The following is a 27,785-nucleotide window of genomic DNA, read 5'->3' as shown; positions in this document are numbered from 1 at the left end:
ATTTTCACTGTTGCCACACTGCACAAATAAACTTTATTGGAGTGCTAAGCACTTACAAAATTTATCGCTGCACTATTATCATCGATGCACTTAAGCATCCCGGACGAGCCCCCACTTTTGTAATGGTCCGCCTAAGTCGTTAATATTGCTAATTGCTGTAATCACACTATTTCACTCCAATTTACGGAGCTTGTTAGCACTTGATGTTAGGTTGGCGCTATTAACATGCATTGTATTGTAGTAATCGCTGCTGCTTGCTGGATCGCTGCTGTGTCTCGATGCTGATGCTGGCTCTAAATCTGGTTGTCTAGGGTAAACACATGAGGTCCCGTGTATTTCATGTGCTTTTGATGATAGAGAACAAGCGAAACCAACACATATGTAAACATCAAATATTTATTACTTTAGTGGCCATATTAATTCCACTGTCCACCAAAGACCATAACACAACACAAAGTAGTACTTCCTTTACATGTTCTTTGCATTGTTTTGCCAAACAATAACACAGAAACACACTTCACCAAAGTGACATTCCAACTGCCCCTGACTGCCTCCGACTGCCTGTATTTATAACATTGTCAAAGAACTACTAAAAAGAGATATAGTTTATAAGTCACATGTACATCTGTTATCATAATTTGTGCAGAAAAGTTATTAATTTGCATCGAGTGACATAATTTAACATGTTATTAAAATGACAGACAGATTTGTTGACTTGACAGAATAATTCTTTGTTACAAAAAGGTCATTTTTTAGAAGTTTGTCAATTGACTTCTCTAATTTGCATAAATAAGTAAGTAACATGAATTATTAAGAATTACATTGGTTTTTGTCTAAAATAGGATTGATTACGTGAATACTGAGTGAAAACGCTCCTAGTGAACAAATAGGTTTCACTGGGTGATTTTTATTTAAGGAGATCCAAAATACCTATGTTGGCCACTATTTTTCGTACTTCATATTAATTATTTAAGATGAACTTAGTGTTTTTACATGATGACATTTGCTGTATCAGTGATCAAGTGATATTAACTTTTGTGTGGGTCAGTTATTCAGTATAATTTAATGGGTTGACTGTTTATGGAGACATGTTATGCAATCATTGTTAACATACACAATAACTTTTCTATAATCATAAATACTCATTAAACTGGTTGAGTTTGGAAGGGATCGCATACTTCATTAAAGTAAAGCCTTTAATATGTTCCGTTACAACCTGAAGATAATGAATACATAATCCATTGAAACATTGCAACTAGAAGACGATGTCACTCGGCTGATAACCCGTGAAGATTTCATAGTTGAAATAAGCTGAGAAAGCCTGCAATCGCATATTTTGCATATTTTCACTCAATAATGTCATGCAGTATAATGTCCTGGGGTAACTGATCTTCAGAAAAGAAAGTCATTATTAAGTAAAAAGTCCTGTAAGAATAATATGTCGCGCATACCCACGATCATATTGTAGACACCTGTTTAAAGCATTGGGCATTCAAATTACTCCACACAGTATATCTACTCCCTCACAAAGTTTGTTGCACATACTCCACTGCATTGCAAAAGGAACAATGATGTACATAATCACAATACCAGAAGCAAAAGTGACATTCATTACTCCTCGTTAAGGCCATCTTTAACAATTACTCCTATTTAAGACCATCTTTAACACAAGAAGTGGTGCACAATGCTACAATAAAAAATTTTTACCACCTACCCAAGGATATAAAATGTCTGACAGATAGCAAAGTAAAATTTGAAAACAAACTAAAAAATTTCTCCTTGACAACTCTTTCTATTGTAATGTGTAAAATGTGGTGGGCAGGTATTATTAACTCACATCTGTAGATTACTTTTTTTTAAGTAGCTGTTTTATAGTTGTTATGTGTATGTAAAATGACTTGTTCCATTTCATTATGATTTACTGTGCAAATGTCTGTGGAACATGAAACTAACTAACTAGGTGATAGAAGTGTAATGCGGTTGACAGGATATACAGAATTTTTATTTTATTCTTTAATTACATGTTTCATTTTCAATGTATTATTACTAGCTGAGAAATCCAGCTTTGGTCAGGTCAGAATATATGGCATGGGAGGAGGCATGAGTACCATTGTAGATATGATATGCATACGGACATATACCACAACAAAGAAATTACGAATGCAATTATCTTGTTAGTAAGATAGTTTGGTTGCGGAAAGTGGCAGTAGGTGTATGTGGTGGGCAAGACATGCTGCTGTCCCAGGCATCTCCAGACATGTATTCAGCCTGAAGTCTTGTTGACTGGAGTGGAAAACAATTACACTAATGTGTAGTGTACTGTTCAATTATTCATTTGTAAGTTATGAGTATTTTTATCTTTGAATCTATCTGATTTTTTCTTTGTGTCTCAGTTAGTTACTGGTAAATTGGAATTGAAAAAAATGTGTTGAGAGATTAAAAACTGATCTGTTTGATATAGCACATTGTTATTAAAGTTTGACTGGCAAAACCACACAAGCATCATATTATGTTGGACAAATGAAACAACAAACATATTTTTACATGTATTATTAAGTCTGTAAGTCAAGAGTACATAGCTTTTCCTAAGAGTGTTTATTGCTTCATATTTCATGGATTTTTGCTCACCACACTCATCCACTGCCACACAATATGACCAACCTCCCATACAAACAGCGTGAGACCTTGGGCTATCTACCAGCAAAACCATGAGTTGGTGGAAGTGGGTGGTCATGGAGAAAAGAGTGTCAGTACCTACACACAGGCCTTTCATATGTAGATATAGATTAGCATCATTTTCTTTATCTTTGTACTTAGCGAGATAGTGCAGTACTTACCTCATCCGACAACTCAGATTTAAGTTTTCTGTGGTTTCCCTAAAGCACTCAAGCAAATGTAATGCTTGTGCTGTATCTGTCATAAACTCGCTGTAATCAGGACAATAAGTCCTAATCTTTCTTGGTTTTATCTTTGTACATGGAATGGAATTTGCATTTACCTCACAGTGGCAGTCTATAGCAAAAATTAGGCCTAGTGTTGATAGTGTTATCAATGTACAATACAGTTTTGGTCCTTAAAAGCATGCATTGCACATATTATTAATTATTCCAATTTACTGATTTTTTATTACCATCATGTATGCTCTTTTATAATGATCCCAGGATGTCATTCTTTATATTTTCACTAACATGTTTCAGGTATAAGATCTCATATATTAAAAGTGTGATGACCTTACTTATGCATTCACTTCTTTAGAGTTTTTAGCCAAAATGAGCATCACAATTCACACATACCAATATTTCCTGCTAACAATTAGCATTCTCACACTTTAAATTCTATTTAAAACAGGTAATGTCCTTTATTGCACATTTTCCACAAAAATAAAAGTTTTCTATTACTACATCTTGCAAAAAATCACAAGATGTAGTTGATGTACTTGCAAACCACATATTTATTTTTCTGCTTTTGCCATAGCAGGATCTTTTAGGGCACATTTTGTATCATGTTACTTTAGATATTCAGATTGTCAATTCTTTTCAAATACAGACACTTTTCATAGAGACATGTTAAGAGAGTACTTGTGATCTATTCTTGGCACCATATTAATAGTTTCCTTGTTAATTTGAACTTCAAAACCAATATGTAATTAAAAAAAAATTAGAGTGCTTGGGAAATGAGCTTTAGGTGACATACGCAACAACTTGTAACAGGTGTTCAATCTAGTGTGAAGCACAGAGTTTCACAAAAAATTAAAATCTGAGTCATTTATGAAGTATAATATAATATCTTAGATCAGTGTATGCTTTTTCTGCATCATCTCTTAAAATCTGTAAAAAGAGTTGTCCAGAAATTAGGTTTCTCATAGCAATAGTTGGGCTATTTTGTGACATAATCACCACCAGAATTGAGGCACTTGTGATACTGTGAGATTAAATTTTGTATTATTGTGTTATAGAAGTTTGCTGCTTGGGAATGGAACCAGTGCTTCAGAGTTTTATTCAGATCTTGGTTATTGTGAAAATGGTAACTGGAGGCAGACATTTCTTGGAGTGCAAGAATAGATGGAAATCACTGGGAACATGGTCACAACAGTACAGTGGATGATCGCACAGCTCCCAGTGAAACTCCTACCAAACAGCTGTTGTGCATTGAGCTGTATTTGGCAAGCATTGTCATGGATCAGCACATGTTCACTGAACATACGACAGCTCTTGTTTTGAATAGCCCATCTTAGTTTCTGCAGCGTTTCACTGTAATGGTCTGCTTTCACTGCTTCACCTCTTTGCAGGAAGTAAATCAGCAGATTGCCATTCCTGTCCCAGAATGCAGCGCACATCACTTTCTGCCCTGACACAGTCCATCCGAACATTGTCTTCACCGGAGATCAACTATGAAGCTAATGCATTGACTGCTGATTGGTTTCTGGAGTAAAGTGAGCAACCAATATATCTTCACCCATGACAATCTTGGCAAGGAACTCATAGCTTACACCAGGGTACTGCTGCTGAAATATCAATGCTTCTCAAAAGCAATCCATTTTGTCTTTGGGTGTCAGGGATTTAGTACCTGCATGGTACACACTCTACTGTACAGCAGATGCTTCATGGCAATTTTATGGAACAAGGATCACAATATCTGCAGGAAATGGCTGCTGAGCTCCATAGTCATTGTGTGGCAGTTCTCAATGTTGCTCTGCAGCACCAGTTCCATAAGGTAGTCATTGAAGAGGGATAGTCAACTACCATTCTTTTCAATGTGGACTCTCTGACCATCTTTGTAAAATTACCTACCTCAGTCACACACCATCTGTTTTCCCATGATCTTCACCCTTATGCCAGACACTGATAATGATTAATTTCAATTGGTACTACATTTCGTGCATTAATAAAAGGTATTACAGTTCAAACTAGACAGCTGGTGGAAGAAAGACTACCAGCTACCATTTTCAGCCACTGCCATAGTACTACTAACAAAAGCCAAGACTTGTTTGGCAATCATGTGATTGGTACATCATAGCTCTGTTGTGCATGTGCTACATTTCTAGCTAAATACATACAATGAAAAAAGGGAAACTTAATTTCTGGATGACCCTCATACTATCATATTGAAATTGTACTTTATCAAAATATTATTGCAATATTCTCAACTGTTTTCTGTAATTCTAGGTAGTCCATAAAATTTACCAAAAGCCATATTACCTTTTTCATGCCAAATACTAACAAACACAGCAGTAGAATGCCACCAATGATTGCAAGTATAATTATCCAGACTGCCACTGATTCATAGGGCTTATCTGCCACTATTACTGTGGATACTGATTTTCTGCCTGACCTGAAAATTTATGCATAACAGTGGACATTTTATCATTATACTCCAAACTATCTGTGTATGTAATATCTAAGTACACCAAAGTCCATGGAAATAAATTAAAGGCTGTACAAACCAAGATCTTACTACATTAAATGTATTAACAATTGTGAATAATGACAACCATCAGCTGTAGAATGGAATGACAACAATGAAAATTTGTGCCCGATTGGGGCATGAACCCAGATTTCCCACTTATCGTGAATGGTGCTTTACCATTTGGCTAGCTGTGCATGACTCATGGACAAAACCAAACTTCCATATTTCATTAATCATGTGTGAATGACCTGTAGTCACCACAGTACCTGTTCCTTTGGACGTGCATGCAAGTCCAAAGGAACTTTGCATCATAATCAGAATAACACAGGCATTGCAGTATCGCAAGATCTCACTGTCTCAGAAGCACAATATTTTGGCAAACATACATGTTTTCATCATCAGATGCACTGATGTGATTTACTGACAAAATATTATGCTTGTAGGATACAGAGATCTGGCTATATACTGTACAGTAATTTCTTGTTATCTACATCTTAAGAAACTGAAGAGTCACATCTGTTAAACACTTAATACTACAGAAAGCTGGAAAAATATTTGATATATTATCTTTCTTTGAGGTTAGAAATATATCAGCATCAAAGACAAACAACATTTTATTTATATACACCAGTAACCTAATATACCACTGACCAGTAAAACTATAACACAATGTAGGTAACATGCAACAAATGTCCAAGTGACTACATGTTTAGATATGCAAATGATCAGCATTTCAGTGCAACTGCACAGAGAATATAGAAGTAACTTTCTTTGAGGTTAGAAATATATCAGCATCAAAGACAAACAACATTTTATTTATATACACCAGTAACCTAATATACCACTGACCAGTAAAACTATAACACAATGTAGGTAACATGCAACAAATGTCCAAGTGACTACATGTTTAGATATGCAAATGATCAGCATTTCAGTGCAACTGCACAGAGAATATAGAAGTAACACAATCTACATTCAGGATATAAGGAATGAATATACAGAGGGTTTCTCATCAAAAACCGTATTTCCAAAACAGAATGTTCACAAAGGCTGAGTTGTACGTAAAGCAGGTGGGTGACCGCAATTTACTGGTAGAATACTAGGGAAATGTAATAAATCTACATAGGAGGGAGCATACAAAACACTCAGGTGACCCATCCTAGAAATCACTCAGTTTTGTTGGATTCACACCAAATACTACTAAAAGGGAATTTTGAATAGATACAAAGAAGCCCAGCATGAATGGTCACAGGTTGGTTTGACCCTCAGAGAGTGTCACAAAGATTCTGAAAGAACTGAATTGTCAGGTGCTTGAAGATAGCTGAAAACTATTGCATAAAAGTCTACTTATAAAGTTTCTAGAACCAACTTCAAGTGATGAATCAAGGAACATATTGCAACTGCATGTGTATCACTCCCACAGTGATTTTAAAGACAGGATTATATTAATTACAGCACAAATTAGCATGTTTAAGCACTAATTCGTCCCACACTCCATACATGAATGGGACAGGTGAAAGCCCTAATGATTGGTACAATGAGAAGTACCTTCTGACATGCACTTCACTGTGGTTTGCAGATTATAGATGTATATTGGAAAAAACATCTGAATGTTATTTGTTTAAGGGAAGATTGCATAATGCTTCACATAAGGAAAAGAAATACCTACCAATACATATCAGAATTCAACTTTTGCAGGATTGAGGCCAACAAGATTGCAGTTTATCAATCCAAAATATTGCTGCTCATCTTAGTCAGTATCCTGCAACTGTTATGTGAATGTATGATCATACACAACACCATGCAGGATCTCAATATCCCCACATGAATAGCACATGAAAGGACAAACTCACTGTTCTTTCAGCTGTGGAGGAATTACAGCCACATCATGCACAGAGAAACAGGGAATGGACTTGTTTTCAGCAAGACAAGTATCCATGTGAAAAGTGAGATGACATCTTGAGTGCCATGAATTGTCAGTACAGCAACCAGCACTGTGGCTTCCCCTGATGTGGGGAGAGATAAAGGTGCACACATATGTTATCTTTTCAGATAAGTCCACATTCTGTATACAACATCATGATCAACATATGTATGTGGAGGGTCTGAGGAGAATGAAAATTGTATGAACGTATTTGTCATTGTTGTATGTGCCCTGTACCTGGTGTAATGGTATGGGTTGCAACTGGGTCCACAAAATATCACCTCTAGTTCACACAAACATTAATTTAGGCATCAGCCATTACATTTATGATGGAATAATGGTGGCAGCTTTATTCTTTCTTTTGATTTCAGTGACATTATCTTCCAACAAGAAAATACAAGATTGCATGTTGCATGTGTTGTCCTGGCTTGTCTCATCAAAGAGTATGTTTCACTGTTGCCTTGAAAGCATATTGGCCAGATCTCTCACTCAATGAGAACACACTCTCCTGAGCTGCTGAAGGGCAGAATACCACCACTCACCAGCTACCATAACTGATGAACCTTAGCATAAAATTGAAGCACTGTGGAGTGACATATGTGTATTAGTCATCTAAGTCCAGTTTAACTTGATGACCAGCTCAGTCACAGCCTTTGTTGCTGCCAGAGACTGCAGCTCTGTGTACTAAATTTCACTCTCCGTATGCCCCCAGATAACCTACAATGTAAATAATGTAGTCTTTCTACTATACCGTATACTGACAATAAATAATATTCTGTTATTTACCATCCTTGCTGATACTGTAATTTTAACAGCCAACAGTGTATTACAATTACTTTCACATGCCTCAATTTATAAACTTCCTGTTCTAGGTTCACTACATTTTTCAGTAGTACTCATACTGTCTTTGTAAACTAGATCTACATAATGATTACAGAACTCATAGAAGTTTTAAGAATTTCCTTGTGTAAGTTTTACTCAGTTTCTTCCTAATAATTAACAATATCAGAGTTCATCCAAATTTTGATGTGTGATTTTGTGCGTATCAAAATATATGACACAAAATTTCATACCTTTTGATTGCACCAGCTTGAAATCTTAAACTTTTTACACCACCAAGGGACCACAGACCTCAGTATATGACATATATTTCAATGTGAAACATTTATCCATCCCTGAGGAAAAGGGGTCTTGACAGATAGACAATCAGTCAGAGAAAAAAAAATATCCTTGTGATATAATTATAAATAAACAATTTCTGATTTTTCCCCTTTACTTTTACTGTGAAAGCTTGCTGCTTGCTAAATTTAATGATTCTAGGTTAACAGGAAGTACTGGTACCCTACATTTTTTGAAGAGTGAGTTTGCGAGTATCAAAATATGTGACAATAATGGCCATATTTTTTGACTTCATTTACTTAGAAGCTTGCATTTATTACACCACAAAGGAACCATGTATCTTAGTATGTGACATAAACTTCAATATGATACATCCACCTGTACCTGAGAAAAAGGGGTCTTAATAGTCAAATGGGCAGAGAGACAGCGAGATAAAAAAATGACAATTTTTTAAATTTTTTATTTATTTCATAAGAGGTGGTTACAACTTAATAGATTTTGGATTTCTTTTCCTTTGACTGTACTGTGAAACCTTGCTTCTTGCCAAATCTCATGATTCTAGAACCAATGGGAAGTATTCTATAGATTTTCATGATTGAGTTTGCTAGTCTCAAAATATGTGATGTAAATAGCCATATCCTTTGAATGCATTGACTTAGAAGCTGAAGTGTTTTAGAATGACAAGGGGTCATAGACCTTAGTACGAGACATAAATTTCAGCTTGTTTTCTCTATCCATTCCTGAGAAAAAGGGTTTTAACAGTCAGACAGAGAGTCACAAGGTCAAAAGGGTTCCATTTTTAATGACTGAGGCACAGAATCATCAACAATGATAACAATAACAATAATCATTATTATTATTGTTATTATTATTATTATTATTACAGTAATAATAAAGTAATGTTACTGTCATTCATCCATTACAACAGTAACAAAACATCACATGCATAAGTTAGTGACTAACATTACAATTTTATATGACAATTTATGAATATTTTTATATTACCAAATGGTTGGACAAGAAACTGGGGATGCAGGCTTATTCAAATAGATTTTGTACAGTTTTTATTTGTTGCTCATAGGTTCACAATTGTTACTTGATTTTACCAGTCTCTAGTATCAAGTGTAGATGAATTTCATGTTGTACCAATGTACATTTTTCTGCATTTTGCTTAAGTAACTAGTTCTTTGTATAAATTAAACATTGTGTACAAGTAATTTTTTTAGTGTTTTTATTTATTGTTCACAAACAAAGGTTTACATAGTCTTTATTTGGAGAACCAGTAATTACCCTAACAGCTTACTTCTTCAGTATTAAGATCTTATCCACACAATTAGTTTCCACACAAAATAATACAATATACTATAATGCTTTGAAAAAAGAAATGCAGGATTTTCTAACATACATTTCAGGTACACACTCCATAAGTTGCCTGAACAAATAAATTATTCTAGATAACTTACCACACAGGCACTTTATATGTTGACCCTGAGATAATTTATCATCTAAATAAACTCCTGAAAAGCTTATCGTAACTTGGATGTTCAAACAAATTTTGGACCTCCAGCTGGTCTTCATTTAATTCATTCCATCATATTTTGAATGGGCACCTACCACCCATTTCCATGTGAGCCATCAAATTTGATGGGAAAATTTTTAAATCCACATAATATGAAAAACCTGAGGGAAGCTCAGGCGGAAATGTTACTTTAATAAAATTATCTGGGCTGTTTCTTCATAGTTAGGTGAATTTCACATGAAAACCTAACACTTTCTCCCCATATGCAGAGGACATTTTTGAGGAGGATCACAGCTACTTCAAGTGTCGGATTCACATCCTGGCTTGCTACTGACTGTACCTAGCCAGGGTGGAAATCAGACACTTAAAGAAGCTATGACCCTGCGTAAAGTGTCCTCTGCAGATGGGGTGGATCATTGAGTTCTACTGTGAAATTCATCTGGTCACAGCACAATACCCCAGAATATTTTATTAACTAGAAGCTTATTTTAACAGTAATAATCATCTTCTGTGTTTTGTTTTTCTTTAGCAAGAATCCATTTGCTCTAAGACTATAAGATGATTCAGCAATTGCATTTTCATCAAAGTTTTAAGGCTACTGAGATCAGTACTACAGCGAAGACAAATCATGTCTTTTGTATACGGTTCAGTATTGGCTCTAATAAATGAGGTCAGATCATTAATCAACATTAGGAACAGGAAAGGGCTCATCACAGACCCCTGTAGAACACCAAACTGAACTTGTTCCATACTGGACATTTCTTTGCCAACATAGACAACTTGTTTATAGTTCTGTAGAAAACATTTTAATAGTTTAATATATGATGTGTGTTCAAAAAATACTAGAACATTCATAATTTGGCACCAGTAGTGTGTTAGAGTGAAATGTGGTTGGCATACGTGCACACGCCTGAGTTTAATGTGTAACTGCCAGAAGCTTCGTTGTTGTATGACAGTTATTGTTCAGAGCTGTACTGAGTAGAAAATCATGTTGCACAGTTTGCCTATTTAGAGATGGCAGAGTTAGAGGGGTAATATGTCTGCATCAAATTTTGCATGATACTCAAGAAATCCTTTACAGAGACATACCAAATGATGCAGGAAGCCTACGACAATGCTTGCTTCAGCCATACTCAATGTTATAAATAGTTCACATGGTTTAAAAATGGCTGGATGGAAGTTAAAGATAACGAGATTTTCCTTAAGAGAATCATAACAGGTGATGAGGCATGGGTCCACAGTTATGATGTTGAGGTGAAGGTTCAATCTTCACAGTGGGTTGGTAAAAGTTCTCCAAGCCCTTGAAAAGCTCGTCTGATCAGGTCAAATGTCAAAACCATGCTGATAGTTTTCTTTGGCTTTGTAGGATTAGTTCATCATGAATTCATGCCACAGGGACAAACTACTCATCGATGGTACTATCAGGATGTGTTGCCATGCCTGTGAGAAAATGTGAGAAGGAAACAGCCTGACATGTGGTGAGACAATTTACGACTTTTGCATAATGATAATGCATCTGCAAATTCATCTGTGTTGGTGCATGACTAGTGCACAAAAAAAAAAAAAAAAAAAAATCTCTGTACTGCCTCATCCTCTGTACCCAGCCAGACCTGGCACCTGCAGACTTTTTTCTATTTCTAAAGTTGAAAACTCTATTGAAAGGATGAAGATTTACATCAATAGACAAGATAATTGCTCAAACAGACCTAATGTAAACAAGTGACTTCATACTTATCAGAAGCAGTTTAGTTTATACAAAGTATTACATAGACTCCATCCCAAAGCCTTTGAAAGATTTTGCTGTTGGCAGATGCTGGTGTATGCATTGTGCTTTGTTGTTGTTGTAAATGGTGCATTTCCTTGGGAACTTAAATTTTATTTTGGTTTTTTCCCTCATTTATGGGACCGATGACGGTTGCAGTCTGGTCCCTTTAATCCCCCAAACCAACCAACCAACCCTCATTTATGTTTTATTGTTGCAATATTATTTTGCAGTAGTTGGATACAGTAAAATTCTTTGTTAGAGAATCAGTTCTTTCCAGTCAAAATTACAAAAATTTAAATGAAAACTAATATAATGAAAAATTCCCAGGTAACAATTCCCATGTTTTTCCCAGTTTTCTCCTGGACAAATAAATTTCCAGTTTCTCACAGATTTCCCAGTTGTGCTGCAGCATATATACCCTGCCTTAGGTTTACAATGTGCCAAGTCCAGGGCCAGTGCTTCGAAATGTTCCATGAAGAAGTTGGCCAACAGAGGACTACCCACGACAACGTTTTCCAGCTGTTTGTAGAAGTTGCCTTCCACGTGAAATAGCTTATGGTGAGACTTGAGCTTTGTGATGTCTTGCAGGAAAATGGAACTGAGTGGTACTTTTGGAAACAAAAAAGTAACATCAAAGCTGACCAGGATGTTGTTTGGTGCAAGTTTTAGTTTCTTCAGCTTCTCAATGAAATGTCCTGAGTCCTTTATCCATGTGTCAGTCTTCCCCACTTGTGGCTGGAGCAGGGAGGCCAAATGTTTTTGCCAGTTTATACTTCGGTGAGCCAGGATCACTAACAGTTGGTCTTAGTGAAACATTATTCTGATGGATCTTTGGTAATCCACACAGCCGAGGTTGTAGGGCTTCTGTGCTATGCAGGTTCCTCTGTATATTCAGAGGAAGAGGAGATACCTTGATTAACAGATTCATATTCAATTAGAAACGCTGCGTCAGATCTGCAAGTAGTTTTCATTGTGTCATCAGATCTAATAGGTCTTAGTCCTCCACCCAAACATAAAATTTACCTTGTAAATAGAAAAGAACAAAAAACTACTTTTTCTAGGTGTGCTGGTTGCAAGGGATGGTGAAAACCTGGGACACAGCATGTATCGAAAACTGACACACACAGGCTGATGCCTGCACAAATATTAAATCACCACCTGCACCAGAAAATAGGTATGATTAGTATGCTCATAACATGAGCAAGATGAATATGTGAGCTGCAGCACCTCATACATGAAATACAACACCTGGAGAGTGTTCTGGGGAGCAATGGGTACTCCATAAGCTATATCAGAGGTACAACATAGTCAACACTTGGCGAAGTGACACCTCAGAAAAAGACGTGTCGGATACTGCCTTTCTGTCATACATTCCCAGAGTGACAGACAGAATCACCCATATATTGCACAAACATGGTGTAAAGGTGGTTTACAAACCAACAAAGAAGATCAAAGAGTGTCTCAGATTGGCAAAGGTTAAAAGGGACCCACTTTCAATGTTGGAAATATACCGCATACCATGCACAAGTGGAAAAGTTTTGTTGGAATGACTGGACAATCAGTCAACACCAGGATCACAGAACATAAGTGACATTGCAGGTTGGGGTGGATGGCAAAATTGGCCATGACAGAGCAGAAGCTGTGTGAGACCAACCGAGTAGTAAAATTCGCCAACATAAAAGTTCTGGCTGTAGATAAGAGCTATCACACTCACTTGTTCAGAGAAGCTATTGAAACACACAAATAGGAGTATAACTTCAACAAGAAAGAAGAAAGCCTCAAGGTAAATGGCTCCTGGCTTCCCATATGGTGAAGTCTTCCACTACACTGAGCGAGGTGGCGCAGTGGTTAGACACTGGACTCGCATTCGGGAGGACGACGGTTCAATCCTGCGTCCGGCCATCCTGATTTAGGTTTTCCGTGATTTCCCTAAATCGCTCCAGGCAAATGCCGGGATGGTTCCTTTCAAAGGGCACGGCTGACTTCCTTCCCTAATCCGATGAGACCGATGACCTCGCTGTCTGGTCTCCTTCCCCAAACCAAACAATCTTCCACTAATATGGCAACATCAGTGATCAAGTGATGTAAGGGAGTGGTAACTCTAAAGGAAATTGAATTTTCAGCAAACCATTGCATATTTTGAATCTACATTTTACAATGTACCACACAAAATATTTTAAGTGAAAAGGAAAATAATAGTGTATAGGAACTACACACATTTTTTGAAGGCTTACGTAGCTGCCACTTTTCCCTACCAAGGCCAATGTGGCCACAGCCATCACAACAGCATCCCATGTCTGTTGTTCTGATTCTCACACTTATTTTCTAGGCATCTTGATTCTCTAGTATCTGAAACAAAACCAAGTGGCTGGAGCAGATCAATTTCAATCAGATTTTTGTTTTGGCCAAGCCTAACAGAACAGAGATAGTTTTAAATAACATAAATTAATTTATTCAAAATCATCACAAAGGGACAGAATGACAGATGATAGCTTGGTGGATAAAAGGGTTTGTAAGACAATCTGATCAGTAATATTATGCATAATATATGGAAGTACCTAACTCTTATTGGGGTAAACACTTTGGGTTTTTTTTTTCCCAATCAAACACCGTGTCAGGCACTAGTCACTCACGGAGAAAGGTATCAAACCCTAGAAAACAACATGATAGTACATTTTTAGACCAAAAGACTTTGCCGAAATATTAATATGAATCTGAAAAAGTGTAAGCAGTTAGCATGTGGTACGCAGTATAAACAGAACAAATATCTGACAGAGCATGTTTGAAGATTCATCCTGAGAAACTGAAGGTAATTGCATCCCTTCAAAAACATCACCAGTCGAACATTTGTCATTGAAAATCCTGTGACACAAATTTCAATTATGAATTCAATTTCAAAGCATAGTTGGTGAAACTTATCCAAGCCTGCAAAGCTCTTATTTGGTGTTAATTACAGTGAATAAAGCCCAGAGTGAACTCTTGAAGAAATATGGACATGACTATGTTGGTGTGGATGCAACACATGGACTAAACAGCTATGATTTTGAACTAATAATATCACTAGTGCTAGACAACATGAGACAGGAGTTCCATTGTGACTGCTTTATAAGGAGCAGGAAGCAAAGTAATCTGCCATTGCACATGAAATATAAAATATAACACACTGCTTTTTGAATTTGAAGGGTATAATGTGTCAAAGAGACTATTTTTCCATGCAGTTTTATATCTTCAAAATGGCTCTGAGCACTAGGGGACTTAACTTCTAAGGTCATCAGTCCCCTAGAACTTAGAACTACTTAAACCTAACCAACCTAACGACATCCCACACATCCATGCCCATGGCAGGATTCGTACCTGCGACCATAGTGGTCACGCGGTTCCAGACTGTAGCGCCTAGAACTGCTCGGCCACCCCGGCCGGCTTTTATATCTTCAACCTGTTTTATTGAACAGTCAACATTTTACTTATATATCTTGTTTTTAGTCATGACCTAAATTTTTAGGATAGTGATGACTATCCAAACTACCTTCATAATGCAGAAATACAGAAGATAAAAAAATGCAGAAGTGCTCAATGCACAGTGCTACTTAAAAATGACAGAAATGTTGACTTCCTTTTGAATGTAATTTAAAGATAAATATTGATAACTATCTTAAAAATAATACAAACAATGGAAAATCCAGGGTGAAATAATGACAATATTTTGAAAAGGATAGTTGCTACTCACCATATAGCAAAGACAGTGAATGAGTTGCAGATAGGCACAACAAAAAGACTGTCAAGTGAAGCTTATAGTCAAATGGGCCTTCATCAGAATTAGACCACACACACACACACACACACACACACACACACGTACACACACGTGTGCGTGTATGCACGCACGCGCAATGGTTAGGTCCTTTTTGTAAAGTTTGTAGATTCCCATTTTCACAAAAAGATACAGTCTGTACACATCATAATGATGTCACACCTGACTGTCGTAGTGCAAATAACATCCTCCCCTTTATGGTGTATTACTTTTTCTTTAGGGTGAAACCACCTTGTCATGTGATCAACTCTTTAATTGTGACATCTACTGGTAGCACTAGGTACTTTGTGGCCTCGTGTCACAAGCTATGACCCCAGAAGACACAGGGTGTAACATCAAGTCACTTTTCCCACCCTGGCCCCTTTACCCTACCAACCTCTATTAGGTATTTTATCAATCCAGTAGAGTTTTATTCTTCAGAGTCATAATGAATCATTCAATTTTCTGGTCTCAATTAGGAGAAGGGTTTTCTCATAGGACCCTTATACATAATATTTCCTTAAACAGAGTTGTCATGTCATTTATGAGCAAATATATTTTGGAGTTAACATTAACAGCAGCAAATATTGTTGATCAATCCACAACTGTATTTTCTGTGTTATGTCTATTTATCATCCACATTATCTCTTAAAGCAATTTACTTGTCTCAGTACAATGAGTAGCTGTCCACCATGGGAGGCCCCATTCCACATACTTTAGACGGGTATGTCCTTGTATTTAATCTTATTTATAAATATTTATTAAAGTGTTGGGACTGATTAATACTCTAAGTGGAGATTCTACCACTGAATCTAAATTGTAGGAGCGTATACGTTGTTCAAGACCTGCTGTGTTTCCACCCTTTTTGAAGACATTCATAATAAAATAACTCCTTGTTGTGATTTCATTAGTTTTTCTACACAGAAGTGACAAGAACGACTCAATGCTTCTCAACAAGACATTAATATATCCAAAAGATGCACTGCAGACTGACAGCAAAGTAACTGTTACTCTGCCTGCTGTTACCTCAGTGTCACAAAATTTGAAGTGTTCTTCAACAAAGTATTTACTTCAAACTAGATGTCCATATACTATGTTAATTCCAACTGAAATAGCAATCTCATACTTCTCATATCATGTTTGCAACAAAAAGTAATAAAATCAAAGTTCTCAGTTTGTAACATGAGAAATGCATCTGTACCATGATGTTCAGAGCAGCACAGTGTAAAAGATGCTCCATCTTTTAGGTGTATTTCCATTAGGTCTATTTTATATATCACACCACTTATATTCTCATGAAATACCAATACTGTGGGTATTTAACCTGTCTTACAATAAGAAAGTTATTCTCAATCAAATCTTAAATCTAACTTAGTAACTAGGTCTACTTACATCACAAGCATGTCCTTAGACAATGAAAGCTCAGCATTTGCAGCAGTGGAAAACAGTACTGTACTTTTAGCCCCCATCAGCGGCCCTGTAATTATGAAAATTTAAATTGATTTAAACAACATCTGATAATACTTGGATGTGATTTATTTTATGCTTTACAAGTACTCAAAGAGAAGAATGGCCACATTCAATAGAAAGAACATCTGTCTTTTTAACTTAGACATAATAAGTTTTAATGCAACCGAAAACCAGCAAATGTAACTTATTTTATTTATTCGATGACTAGTTTGAGGCAGGGACCCAGACATAATAATTTTTAATACAACAAAAAATTAGAAAATGTAACTTTTTTATTTGTTTGATGACTATTTTCATTCCAGGACCCATTTTCAGATCTTTCAGACAGTCAAAATTATATTTACAAAAAAAAAAAAACAAAAACAAAAACCATGCCAAAAATATGTGTGTATTACTAAGTGCAAATGATCAGTTACAGAGCATACAGATGATTCTCTGTAACTGTATTGAAACAGTTCATTTGCACTTCATAATATGTATATATTTTTGAAATGGTTTTTGTATTTTGAGGAATACCATTTTGACTATTTGGATGATTTGAAAATGGCTTCCAGCCTGAAAGTAGGCATCAAATGAATAAAAAGAAAAGTGAAATTTGCAACTTCCGCTCGTTTTCCATTGTGGTGGTTAGCAGAAATTGCTGAGCTGCACCTATTCCATCATGCTGGAAGTTCATAGTACTTTTTCCTTTTTGTGGGTTGTGGAAGAAGACAACTTCTAGTATCACATTTAAGGTTAAATCTCATGTTCATGGATTTATCCATTATTGCTGCTTAGTAGAACTATTTCACATTAAGCAATGAAAACACAAACCATGAAATTTCAACAACATCCTTAAGATTTCAGGAATCAACTAAAAGAAATTGTGTTTTCAATGACAGAATATGAAGTATTGTAATTAAAATGAGAGATTTGGCTCAGATGTACTCTAGAATAGAAGAGAAACAAGAAGACCGAGAAGGAAAAACAAGAAATTGATGAAAATACAGACAGTTGTACAGAAGGCAATGGGCAATGTTGTGATCAGTTACAACAAATACTACTAACTTCATAAGAAGTGAAGTACACAGAAATTACTGTGATAACCACTACGTGTGTCTAATATAAGATGTCTTACATATTACTACAGACTTTTAAATCTTGAATTCTCATTCTAATTTCCACAACATCTTTTGTTGACATAGTCCCAGTAATTTGAAGTGTGGGATAGAGTTTGTGCTTATTCGTATGTTTGTGTTCAGTAACAGCAGATTTTATAGATTACTAAGCTTGCTGTGATTCCCATATTTGGTGCAGAGCTTGGATTCCGTTTGAATAGATTCTCCCAAGTAATTACTATCACATTCACATGAAATATTTCTAATGACAATGGCTCTGAAGTTATGACTACAAACCATCATTCTGTGGAGCAACATAAAGTTATACAAATCTTAAACAGACATTGGATTAAAACTGTCTTTTGATTTCCTAAGAAAGTCAAAGAGATGTTGTGTCCTGTGAAGGATAATAATGGTATCTGAATCCTGATAATTTATAACATTCCATGTGAATGTAACTTTTGGCGAAATCACATAGTTAAGTAGTGTTATGTTGCACTTTCTATGTGCATGTGTTTACAAACAGCCCACCATCAAATATTTCATGCTACACACAAGGGCACTGTGTTTTATACACAGGGTGAATCATCAAAAGCTTGCAAAGTAAATGTAGTGCAAGTGGAAAGTGTTATTGATGCATGGTTTTCAGATTATAATTAAAGATAAACTTTCAAAACGCTGTAGAACACCACTGGTCAGAGTGACATCAAATTTTAATGGAATATTATCAGAGAAGGGGGAAAATATATGCCAGAGGAAAAAAATAATGTGAAAATTGATCAATAGGTGGTGCTGTATATGTCAGAATGCATAAATGAAATCACCTGTCATGTGCATGTCCCATTGAAGTTGGTGTAGAGTCGACAGGTGCACAGCTCTCCCTGCTTTCATGTCTGTGACATTTACCATATCTGTTTCAATGGAGGACCATGCTTTGCTAGTAAAGCTGTATTACAAGAATGATGACAGTGCACACATCACTCTGCAGAAGTTGCGGACACTAAAGGGTTTGAAAAAAAAGGCATTGGTCTGATGACTGCCATGAGTCTGGGGGAAATAACTTGGAAATTTGAAAAGACAGGTTCTTTTGGTGTGCAACATGGTAGAGGGATGTCAGTGGAAGCAGTGACCACAGCAGTGTAGGAGGAGATGAATGGTGGTATGCAAAGGTGTAGTGCTTGAAAAACTGTCGAAATATTGGTCATATCCATGGTGCATAAAATCCTACAAAACATCCTTCTTTGCTATCCATTCAAAATTACTCATGTGCAAGAGTTGCTTCCTGTTGACCTGCCAGCAAGAGAGACCTTTGCTTTAGAATTTCTTGCTTTCATGGAAGTGGACAATGATTGGCTGTGGAAGATTTTGTGGATAGACAAAGCCCGCTTCTGTCTGACAGGATACGTCAATACACATAATTTCTGAATATGGGCAACAGGAAATACACATGCAAATCAAACAGTACCACTTCAACCTGAAAATGTTGCTGTGTGGTGTGGGTTTATGGCGCCATTTATCATAGGGGCATATTTTTTTGAAGAGACAGGTGCTTCCAGTTCTATTACCTACACCATCACCGGTAAGTGCTCTGAGTGTCTTTTGTTCAACCACATCATTCCAACTCTCCAGCAGCATGGACATGTGGACTTGATCATTTTTATGCAAGATGGCACACCTCTGCACATGCAAATACACTTAAATAGCTGCTGAAATGCGATTTCAGAAATGCTAGAGTGATCAGCCACCATTTCCCTATAGCCTGGTCATCCCAATCACCCAATCTCAATCAGTGTGACTTCTGGCTGTGAGGCTATCTGAAAGGTGTTGTGTTCAGTGGTCCAATTGCGAACTAAGCTGCATTGAAGGCACACATTGAGCAACACATTCTGAACATGTCCCCGGAAATATTTCGATCAGTTGTGGAACATGCTGTTTCTCAGTTTCAACTTGTTACAGAAAACAGTGGACAGCATATTGAACATGTTTTGCACCAGACACATGAAAATTAATAAACTGATTTGATTTTTATTCATGCTTTTTATGCAATTTTTGGGTTTATGGCACTTAAAAACGATGTGCTTGATGATTTTTATGTGGCCTTTGGCCTCAGGACAATTAAAAACCAATGTGATTGATGCTTTTTATGTGGTTTTGGACCTCAAAACAATTAAAAACTGATTTTGTTCCATCTGATTTGATATGACCTTGCCATGGTAGATGAGCTTATGTAACTCACAGTATCACACCTGTACACCCATGTACACTGAGTAGCTGTACAGTTTGTTTAACCTCTAACATGCTTGGCGGAGGGTTCATCGAACCACAATCATACTATCTCTCTACCATTCCACTCCCGAACAGCGTGTGGGAAAAACGAACACCTAAACCTTTCTGTTCAAGCTCTGATTTCTCTTATTTTATTTTGATGATCATTCCTACCTATGTAGGTTGGGCTCAACAAAATTATGATGATTACAGTGCCATCTATTTCTACATTTAGTAATAATTTATTTTTATCTGCGATACATTTTTCCCCTTCTCCGATAATATTCCTTTGCAATTTGATGTCATTCTGACCAGTTGTGCTATTTCCATAGCAGTTTGAAAGTTTAGTTATAATCACCCTATAGTTAGCAAAAAAACATATTGTAATAATACTTAGAAAAGTGCTCCCCCCCCCCCCCCACACACACACACCCAATATACACTATTGTAAATGGAACAATGTCTGTGGACATTCACAGACTAAAATTTCAGCCATGTTTGTTGCAGGATTCTAGTGCGAGTCGTTTATGTGATGTCATATTTTGAAAAGTTTCCTAACTGGCAATTGTTTGTGCCATTCAGCCTGCATAGTTGCTAGGTACAACAACATTATGTTTGCTTACAGTGTGCTTGTTCGGTCCTTGAATGCACTGTGACTTGATAGTCAGTTGTGTGTGGCAGTCCAAGCAGTAAGTTGTTAGTGGATGATGCAAGTTACCAATGCAGAAAAAGCTGCCTTGCTCATGGTGTATGAATGGTGTAGGAAAAAGGCAGTTCATTCCTGTATAGTGTATGTGGCAAGATATCCCAACAGGTGTCAACCACCTCAGCAATTATTTATCAACCTCATCAACCAATTATGTGAAAGTAGTAGGGTAACCTAGACAATGTAACAAAAGGAAACAAGTAATGACAGAAGAGGGGGAAATTAATGTTACCACTGCTGTTGTAATTGATCCACATGTTAGCTCCTGTGCAGTCACATAAGAAAGTGGCACAAGTCAGGCAAGTGTCCTACACATTCTCCATTGACATAAGTTCCATCCCTATCACATCTCTCCCCGTCAAAGGCTTCAGGGAAATAATTGTGAGAATCATGTTAACTTCTGTATATCGGTATTAAGACAGAATACTCCAGATGTATCATGTACCTTGTTTAGTGATGAAGCCACACATACCAATCACAGCCAAACAAACCAGCAAAACATGCACTATTGGTCTGCTGACAAACCCTGTTGGCTTTGTTGGGTGGAACATAAGAATCTATGGAGTGTAAATGTGTAATGTGGAGTAGTGGACCATCAGCTCATAGGCCTATTTTACAAAGATGGAAAAATGTGCACACCAAGTATTCCAGCTTCCTAACAGACCATCTTCCATGGATGCTAGAAGATGTTCCTCTGTAGACTAGAATGAAGCTGTGGCACCAAAGAGACAGCCACACAGCCCATAGTTCATGAAGTATCACAGTATGTCTTCAAAAATCGTTCCCAAATCATTGCACTGGATGCAGAGGACACATACCTTGGCCAGCCTGTGACCCAGATTTGATGCCTGTAGATGTTTCTCTGTGGTGAAAGCTGAAATATGCTGTCTACGAGGACATACTAACTATACCCAATGGTATACAATGACATACTGCTGCAGTCTGCTTGGATATCCCCTCTGAAATGCTAATACACATGCAGCAGTCATTCCCTACTAGACTGGATGTGTGTATTGCCACTGCCAATGATCATTTCTGAACACAACTTGTGATGGTCAATTGTCTTGTTACTGATCAGAATCCACATAACTAGTGTATGCACTTGTGTTGTTCTTTAGTGTGTGCTACCAATGGTGTTGTACAAGTGTCAGTGTTGGAACTTAACATAATGATATTTTGTAAAGGACTTGGTCTAGAATCCTGCAACAAACACCACTGACATTCTAATTTACCCTACCTTTAGTCTGTCAGTGTTAACAGGCATTGTTCCAATTAAAAAGGTGTATGTTTGCACAAAAATACATGTTCTAAGTATTATTATGGTCTAGAATGAGATTTTCACTCTGCAGCGGAGTGTGTGCTGATATCTGCCAGGAAGTTTCATTATTATGGTCTGTTTATTGGCTAACAATAGAAGCACCTGACTGTCAATCCATTCTGTGAAAACCACACAACAATAGCTCTCTCCAATTCCAAAACATTTTCGGTGCAAGTGTTAGGTAAATCATCCTGTATATGTGTTTTTGTTTTGTTATTCTCTGATTATGCTTTTTATATTTTATATATTCCATGCATGAAATCAGGAAGTGCATAGTTTTGAGATAACTTGTTTTCGTTACCTGCATGTTGTGTTATTTTGAATTAAAAGCTTGATTGATTGAACAAGCCTTTTTATTTTTTGCTGTCTCCTGTGACTGCAGTCAATATAGCCACTGTTAATTGTTGTGGGAGATTTTTTTAGTCTTGTTTCATCTATCAGTAAACACAAGTTCTAATAGTCAAATCACAGTTTGTACAGCTTGCACTGACATAACAGTAGCTGCATGAGACAGTGTGCTAAATGCATTTCCCATTGTTGTACCAACCTCAGTGGCATATGAAGTACAGTGGTCTAGAAATATTGGCTTTTGCTGAACAAAAAATTATGAATATTGCCAAAATTTTATCTTGAAGATACATGGATTCTAGCCCATTCTTAAAACAACTGGGCTCAATAGTTAAAGAGGCAATGGCAGTTAGAAAGTGCATTAAAATTTTCAATAAATATATGGGAAAAAAGAAATTATGAATGACTTCACATTGTTTGCACCAAGTAATCTCTGGCCACAGTGGGCACTGCTACATCAGTTACATCTGTTTGATTCTATTATCTCATTGATAGTCAGTTGTTTTACTGATGAAGACAATGGAGGATATTGTCAAGAGCTTGGATTTCTGTATGGAATTACTGTGACAAGAAACAAATCCATCATGAGAGACTTCATTGTTTCAATGTTAAACAGTTATCATATTAAAACATGAAAAGTTATTGTTTATGTGGTGGGAGTAAGATAAGGACTCAACTAACCTAATGGATTAGAAAGGTTTTATTCAATATGGGCTTAAAACATGTTTGGCTAGTGATGAAAGCCACATTTTTTGAGAACAACTTGTCCATGTGGCTTAAAATCACTTTAACAGCTGGTGTCAGACACATTACTGAGAACCACATATACATGTGGAAATTGGAATATTATTAAACAAGAAACAAACAAAAATAGTGACGTAATGAAACTGGGCCCCAGAAAATAGCTTGGCCACAAGTCTTGACTCTTTCACATCACTGTCCAACAAATACAGTAGTTTATTTCTCACAATGGCAGGAGACTTTGCTACCAATAATAAACAACCAAGGACAGATACATTTAGTTGAAGAACTTGTATAAAACCAAATACAGTAATTACTTCCTGACAACAGCAACAAACATCACAACAACTAATAAAGAAACCAAGTGCAGTCACATTTAATTTACTTGTGTAGCCAATGCATGCATTGACAGTAGACAATAGCTCCAAAAAATACAACTTCTAACAATTTAACAAAATTCATCAAGTCACTAAAAAGCAATTATTATGATGGTGTTTCAAGCAGAATATTAAAATACTGAACTGGCTTGACAGGATCACATGTAAGCTATTTTGTAATATATTCAATGACTCAGGACATATTCCCTGACAGATTGGCACTGAGGTGCCAAATAAACTGAAGGCAGAATATGGCATTACAGCCGGCAACACCTATAAGAGACAACAAGTGTCTGGCAAAATTCTTATATCGGTTACTGCTGCTACAATGGTAGGTTATCAAGATTTAAGTGATTTGGTACATGGTGTTATTGTCGGCACCTGAGTGATGGGACACAGCATCTCTGAGAGAGTGATGAAGTGGAGATTTTCAGGTACATCCATTTCATGAGTGTACTGTGAATATCAGGAATCAGATAAAACATCAAATCTCCAACACTGCTGTTACCAGAAAAGATCTTGCAAGAACAGGAGAATTGTTCAACATGACAGAAGTGCAACCTTTCTGCAAATTGCTGCAGATTTCAGTGCTGGGCAACCAACAAGTGTCAGTGTGAAAACCATAAAACAAAACATCATTGTTATGGGTTATCAGAGCTAAAAGCCCACTCATGTACCCTTGATGACTGCAAGACACAAAGATTCATGCCTCGCCTGCACCCGTCAACACTGACATTGGATTGTTAATGACTGGAAACATGTTGCCTGTCAGACAAGTCTCATTTTAAATTGTATCAAGCAGATGGACATGTACAGGTACGGAGACACGCTCATGAATCCATGGACCCTGCATGTCAGCAGGAACTATTGAAGCTGGCAGAAGCTCTGTAATGGTGTGGGGCATACACAGTTTGAGTGATATGGGCCCCCTGATACATCTAGATATGACTCTGACAGGTGACTCATACATAAGCATCCTGTCCGATCACCTGCATCCATTCATGTTCATTGCGCATTCCGGTGGGCTTGGGAAATTCCAGCAGGACAATGCCAGACCATACATCGTCCAGAGTTGCTCCAGCAACAGTCTTCTGAGTTTAAACACTTCCACTGGCCACCAAACTCCCCAGACATAAACATTATTGAGCATAGCTGGGATACCTTGCAATCTCCACCCCCTTATACTCATGGATTTATGGAAAGCCCAGCAGGATTCATGGTGCCAGTTCACTCTAGCTGTACTTCAGACATTAGTCAAGTCCATGCCATGTCATGTTGCAGCACTTCTGCAGGCTCGCAGGGGCCCTACATGATACTAGGCAGGTGTACCAGTTTCCTTGGCTCTTCAGTGTAAATATGCTGCAGTAAACCCCAAAGTGAAGATAAACGAACTAATCCTAATTATGGATCTACTTCACACCTTGCACTCATTTCAAGTGTTTTTTTGGAATTAAATACTGATTAAATTCACTGAGCAGAACTTTCTAATGTCCTATTAGTTTGACTTTCATGATGGATTCTCCACAGAGAAAACAATACCAGTCCTCACAAGTGAAGTCCTAACAGAGCTAAATAAGAAAAATTATCCAATTGACATGTTTTGTGACTATGCAAAGATTCTGATAGTGTGGATCATAAAATTTACCTGGGAAGGAAATGTATTATGACAATAGTGACATCCCTCTTATGTGGTTGAAGTCACACTCATAACAGAAATTATAGAATAACTTTCACAAATAGTGTTACATGCATGACACAAACCTCAGAATGGGGTTCAACAAAGATTGTTGTTGGGCCCTCCCTTGTTCATAACATATGTAAATGATCTTTCAATGACTTCAAGGAACAACTAAAAATTAAAGAATTTGCTGATGATACAAGCACACTAATAAACAGCACCACTCAAAAATGTACCCAGACATGGCTCTTATGATAGGTAAATATAACCACAAATGTTTCACAAATAACAATTTAGCTTTTTATCTTACGAACTTTCATATTATGCTATTTCAAAAAAGCAAAAATGATCTGCACTCACCAAAAGTAGGCATTAATTGTCTTAAATCAAATGAAACAACTAAGTAAATGTAAAATTTCTTGGAGTCCAGTATGCTACCAAGTTAAAATATAATCGCACAATGGAAAATACAGGACAGAATAATAGCAATACTATGGAAAAGATAGATTCCTACTCACTCTATAAAGGAGACAGTGAGTTACAAGCAAGGGCAATGAAAAGAGTGCTGCATATTTGAGGTTTTGGACACAAGGCTTTCTTCAAAAGTAGAAGAAACATAAAAGTTCACACAGGCACAACTCACACATGCATGGCCACTATCTCCAGCAGAGATAAACTATGCTACAAACTCAGCTCAGCATGTTTTGCCCTTTGAAGCATATCATTCACTCATTCATTTTTTCTCACATGTTCTGCAGATGTCATAAAGAAGATGAGCCTTCAGACATTTAAAATGACTTAAGTAACAAACACCGCTGGTTACTTCTGAACTGCTGATTATCTCACTAGAAATTTACTGTTGCATATTCCAATAAAAAGTTCAACTATCCACATTCTTGGACTAATTACATTTTTATGAAAATTACCTACATTATGAGAAAGAGCACATTAAAAATAAAACTCTGAACAATAAATCCAAGCCAAACTCATCCTAATTAATATCTTCTTTATTCATACATATGTTACTTGTATGTTAATAATATTATGAAAAGAATATATCACTACTCATCAAATTTATCAAAGTGCAATGAGAGCATGGCACATCTGTTTCAAGAGTCAACATCCCTGATTCAGGGAAGGACAGATGTTTTTGGTCAATGATGCATGGTCTGGAATGCCATGTAGCATTACCATTACCATTAGCCAGTAAGCAGATGCCCCTATCATAGAAGACTGGTGAATTACAGTGCCAGCAACTGCCCCAGAGGTCAGGCTGAGAGTCAGAATCACAATACACATGCAGTACTTTCAGAACCTTTATGCCATTATTCCATGACTTCCACTCCTGTGCTCCTTCCACTATAAGGTAACACGCTACATCCCTTTGCTCTTCATCTTCTTCTTCTTCCATTTTTTTGAAGTCTCCTTTCTCTAAGCATTCTTAAAGCAACCACATCTTCTTATGTAGGCAGTGGCATTATGATCCCTCCAGAGGTTTTCATTTTACACCCTCTGGCTCATTTCTTTTTTAATGTAACTTATGCATACATACTTCACAAGTCACCATGGTGAATGATGGAGGGTACCTTGTACCACTAGTAGTCATTTCCTTTCCAGTTCCACTACCAAACAGAGTGGGGGAAAAATGGCTGCCTATATGCCTCTGTACAAGCACAAATTTCTCTCACTTAATCTTCATGGTCCTTATGCAAAATGTATATCATGCTAAAACAAATAAATCAGAACTGTGTGTGTCCTGTCCTCTCCTACAGTGCTGCTTCATTTTTTTGTCATGTGAAATTCTGTGCTCCTAAGAGCTTCTGTTTCATGCTTTTACTCTATGAAGTTTTGCTGCTGTGTTGTCATCTTTGTAGATATTAAAGGGAGAAGATCAATGTTAGTAAAATTGTTGTGTTCTTGCTATAAAAATATATCCTAAGTTCACTACAACAGGTTATGGGCCCAAGTTTGAAAGCTTCAGGTTGTGAGAATTATACTATTCTTTCACTAGACTATTTTTCCATTTACTATGATATTCACAAGACAGCAAGATTTGTGGAATAGCAGAGACAACACTTCAGTTGAATGATAACAGAAATCTCACAAATATTCCCAAGTCATCAAGTGAAGATCAGTGAAAGACACAGAAATAGCATATTCAACTTTGACTACAGGAACATTCTCTTTATTCAATTCGAATGATACACACCAGTGTCTGTCATTAGCAGAAAGAGACAAACTGTCTGACTCATATCAGTGCTG

General features: G+C 36.8%; 1 protein-coding gene across 1 annotated transcript in view; it reads right to left on the bottom strand.

The window, feature by feature from the left end:
• The window catches only part of LOC126260591 (integrin alpha-PS5-like), a 563,809-nt gene that overhangs the window by 14,883 nt on the left and 521,141 nt on the right, over positions 1–27,785 (bottom strand). Inside the window, exons 21-22 of the mRNA XM_049957927.1 lie at positions 16,916–17,000; positions 5,199–5,331 (exon numbers count right to left, since the gene is read on the bottom strand). Coding sequence (XP_049813884.1) covers positions 5,199–5,331; positions 16,916–17,000 — 218 coding nt within the window. The remainder of the gene's footprint in view (positions 1–5,198; positions 5,332–16,915; positions 17,001–27,785) is intronic.

Source organism: Schistocerca nitens, chromosome 5 (assembly GCF_023898315.1).
Source record: "Schistocerca nitens isolate TAMUIC-IGC-003100 chromosome 5, iqSchNite1.1, whole genome shotgun sequence".
In the NCBI taxonomy this organism is placed as follows: Eukaryota; Metazoa; Arthropoda; class Insecta; order Orthoptera; family Acrididae; genus Schistocerca; species Schistocerca nitens.
The sequence above is the reverse complement of the archived record's forward strand: the minus strand, read 5'-3'. Positions and strand labels throughout refer to the sequence as shown.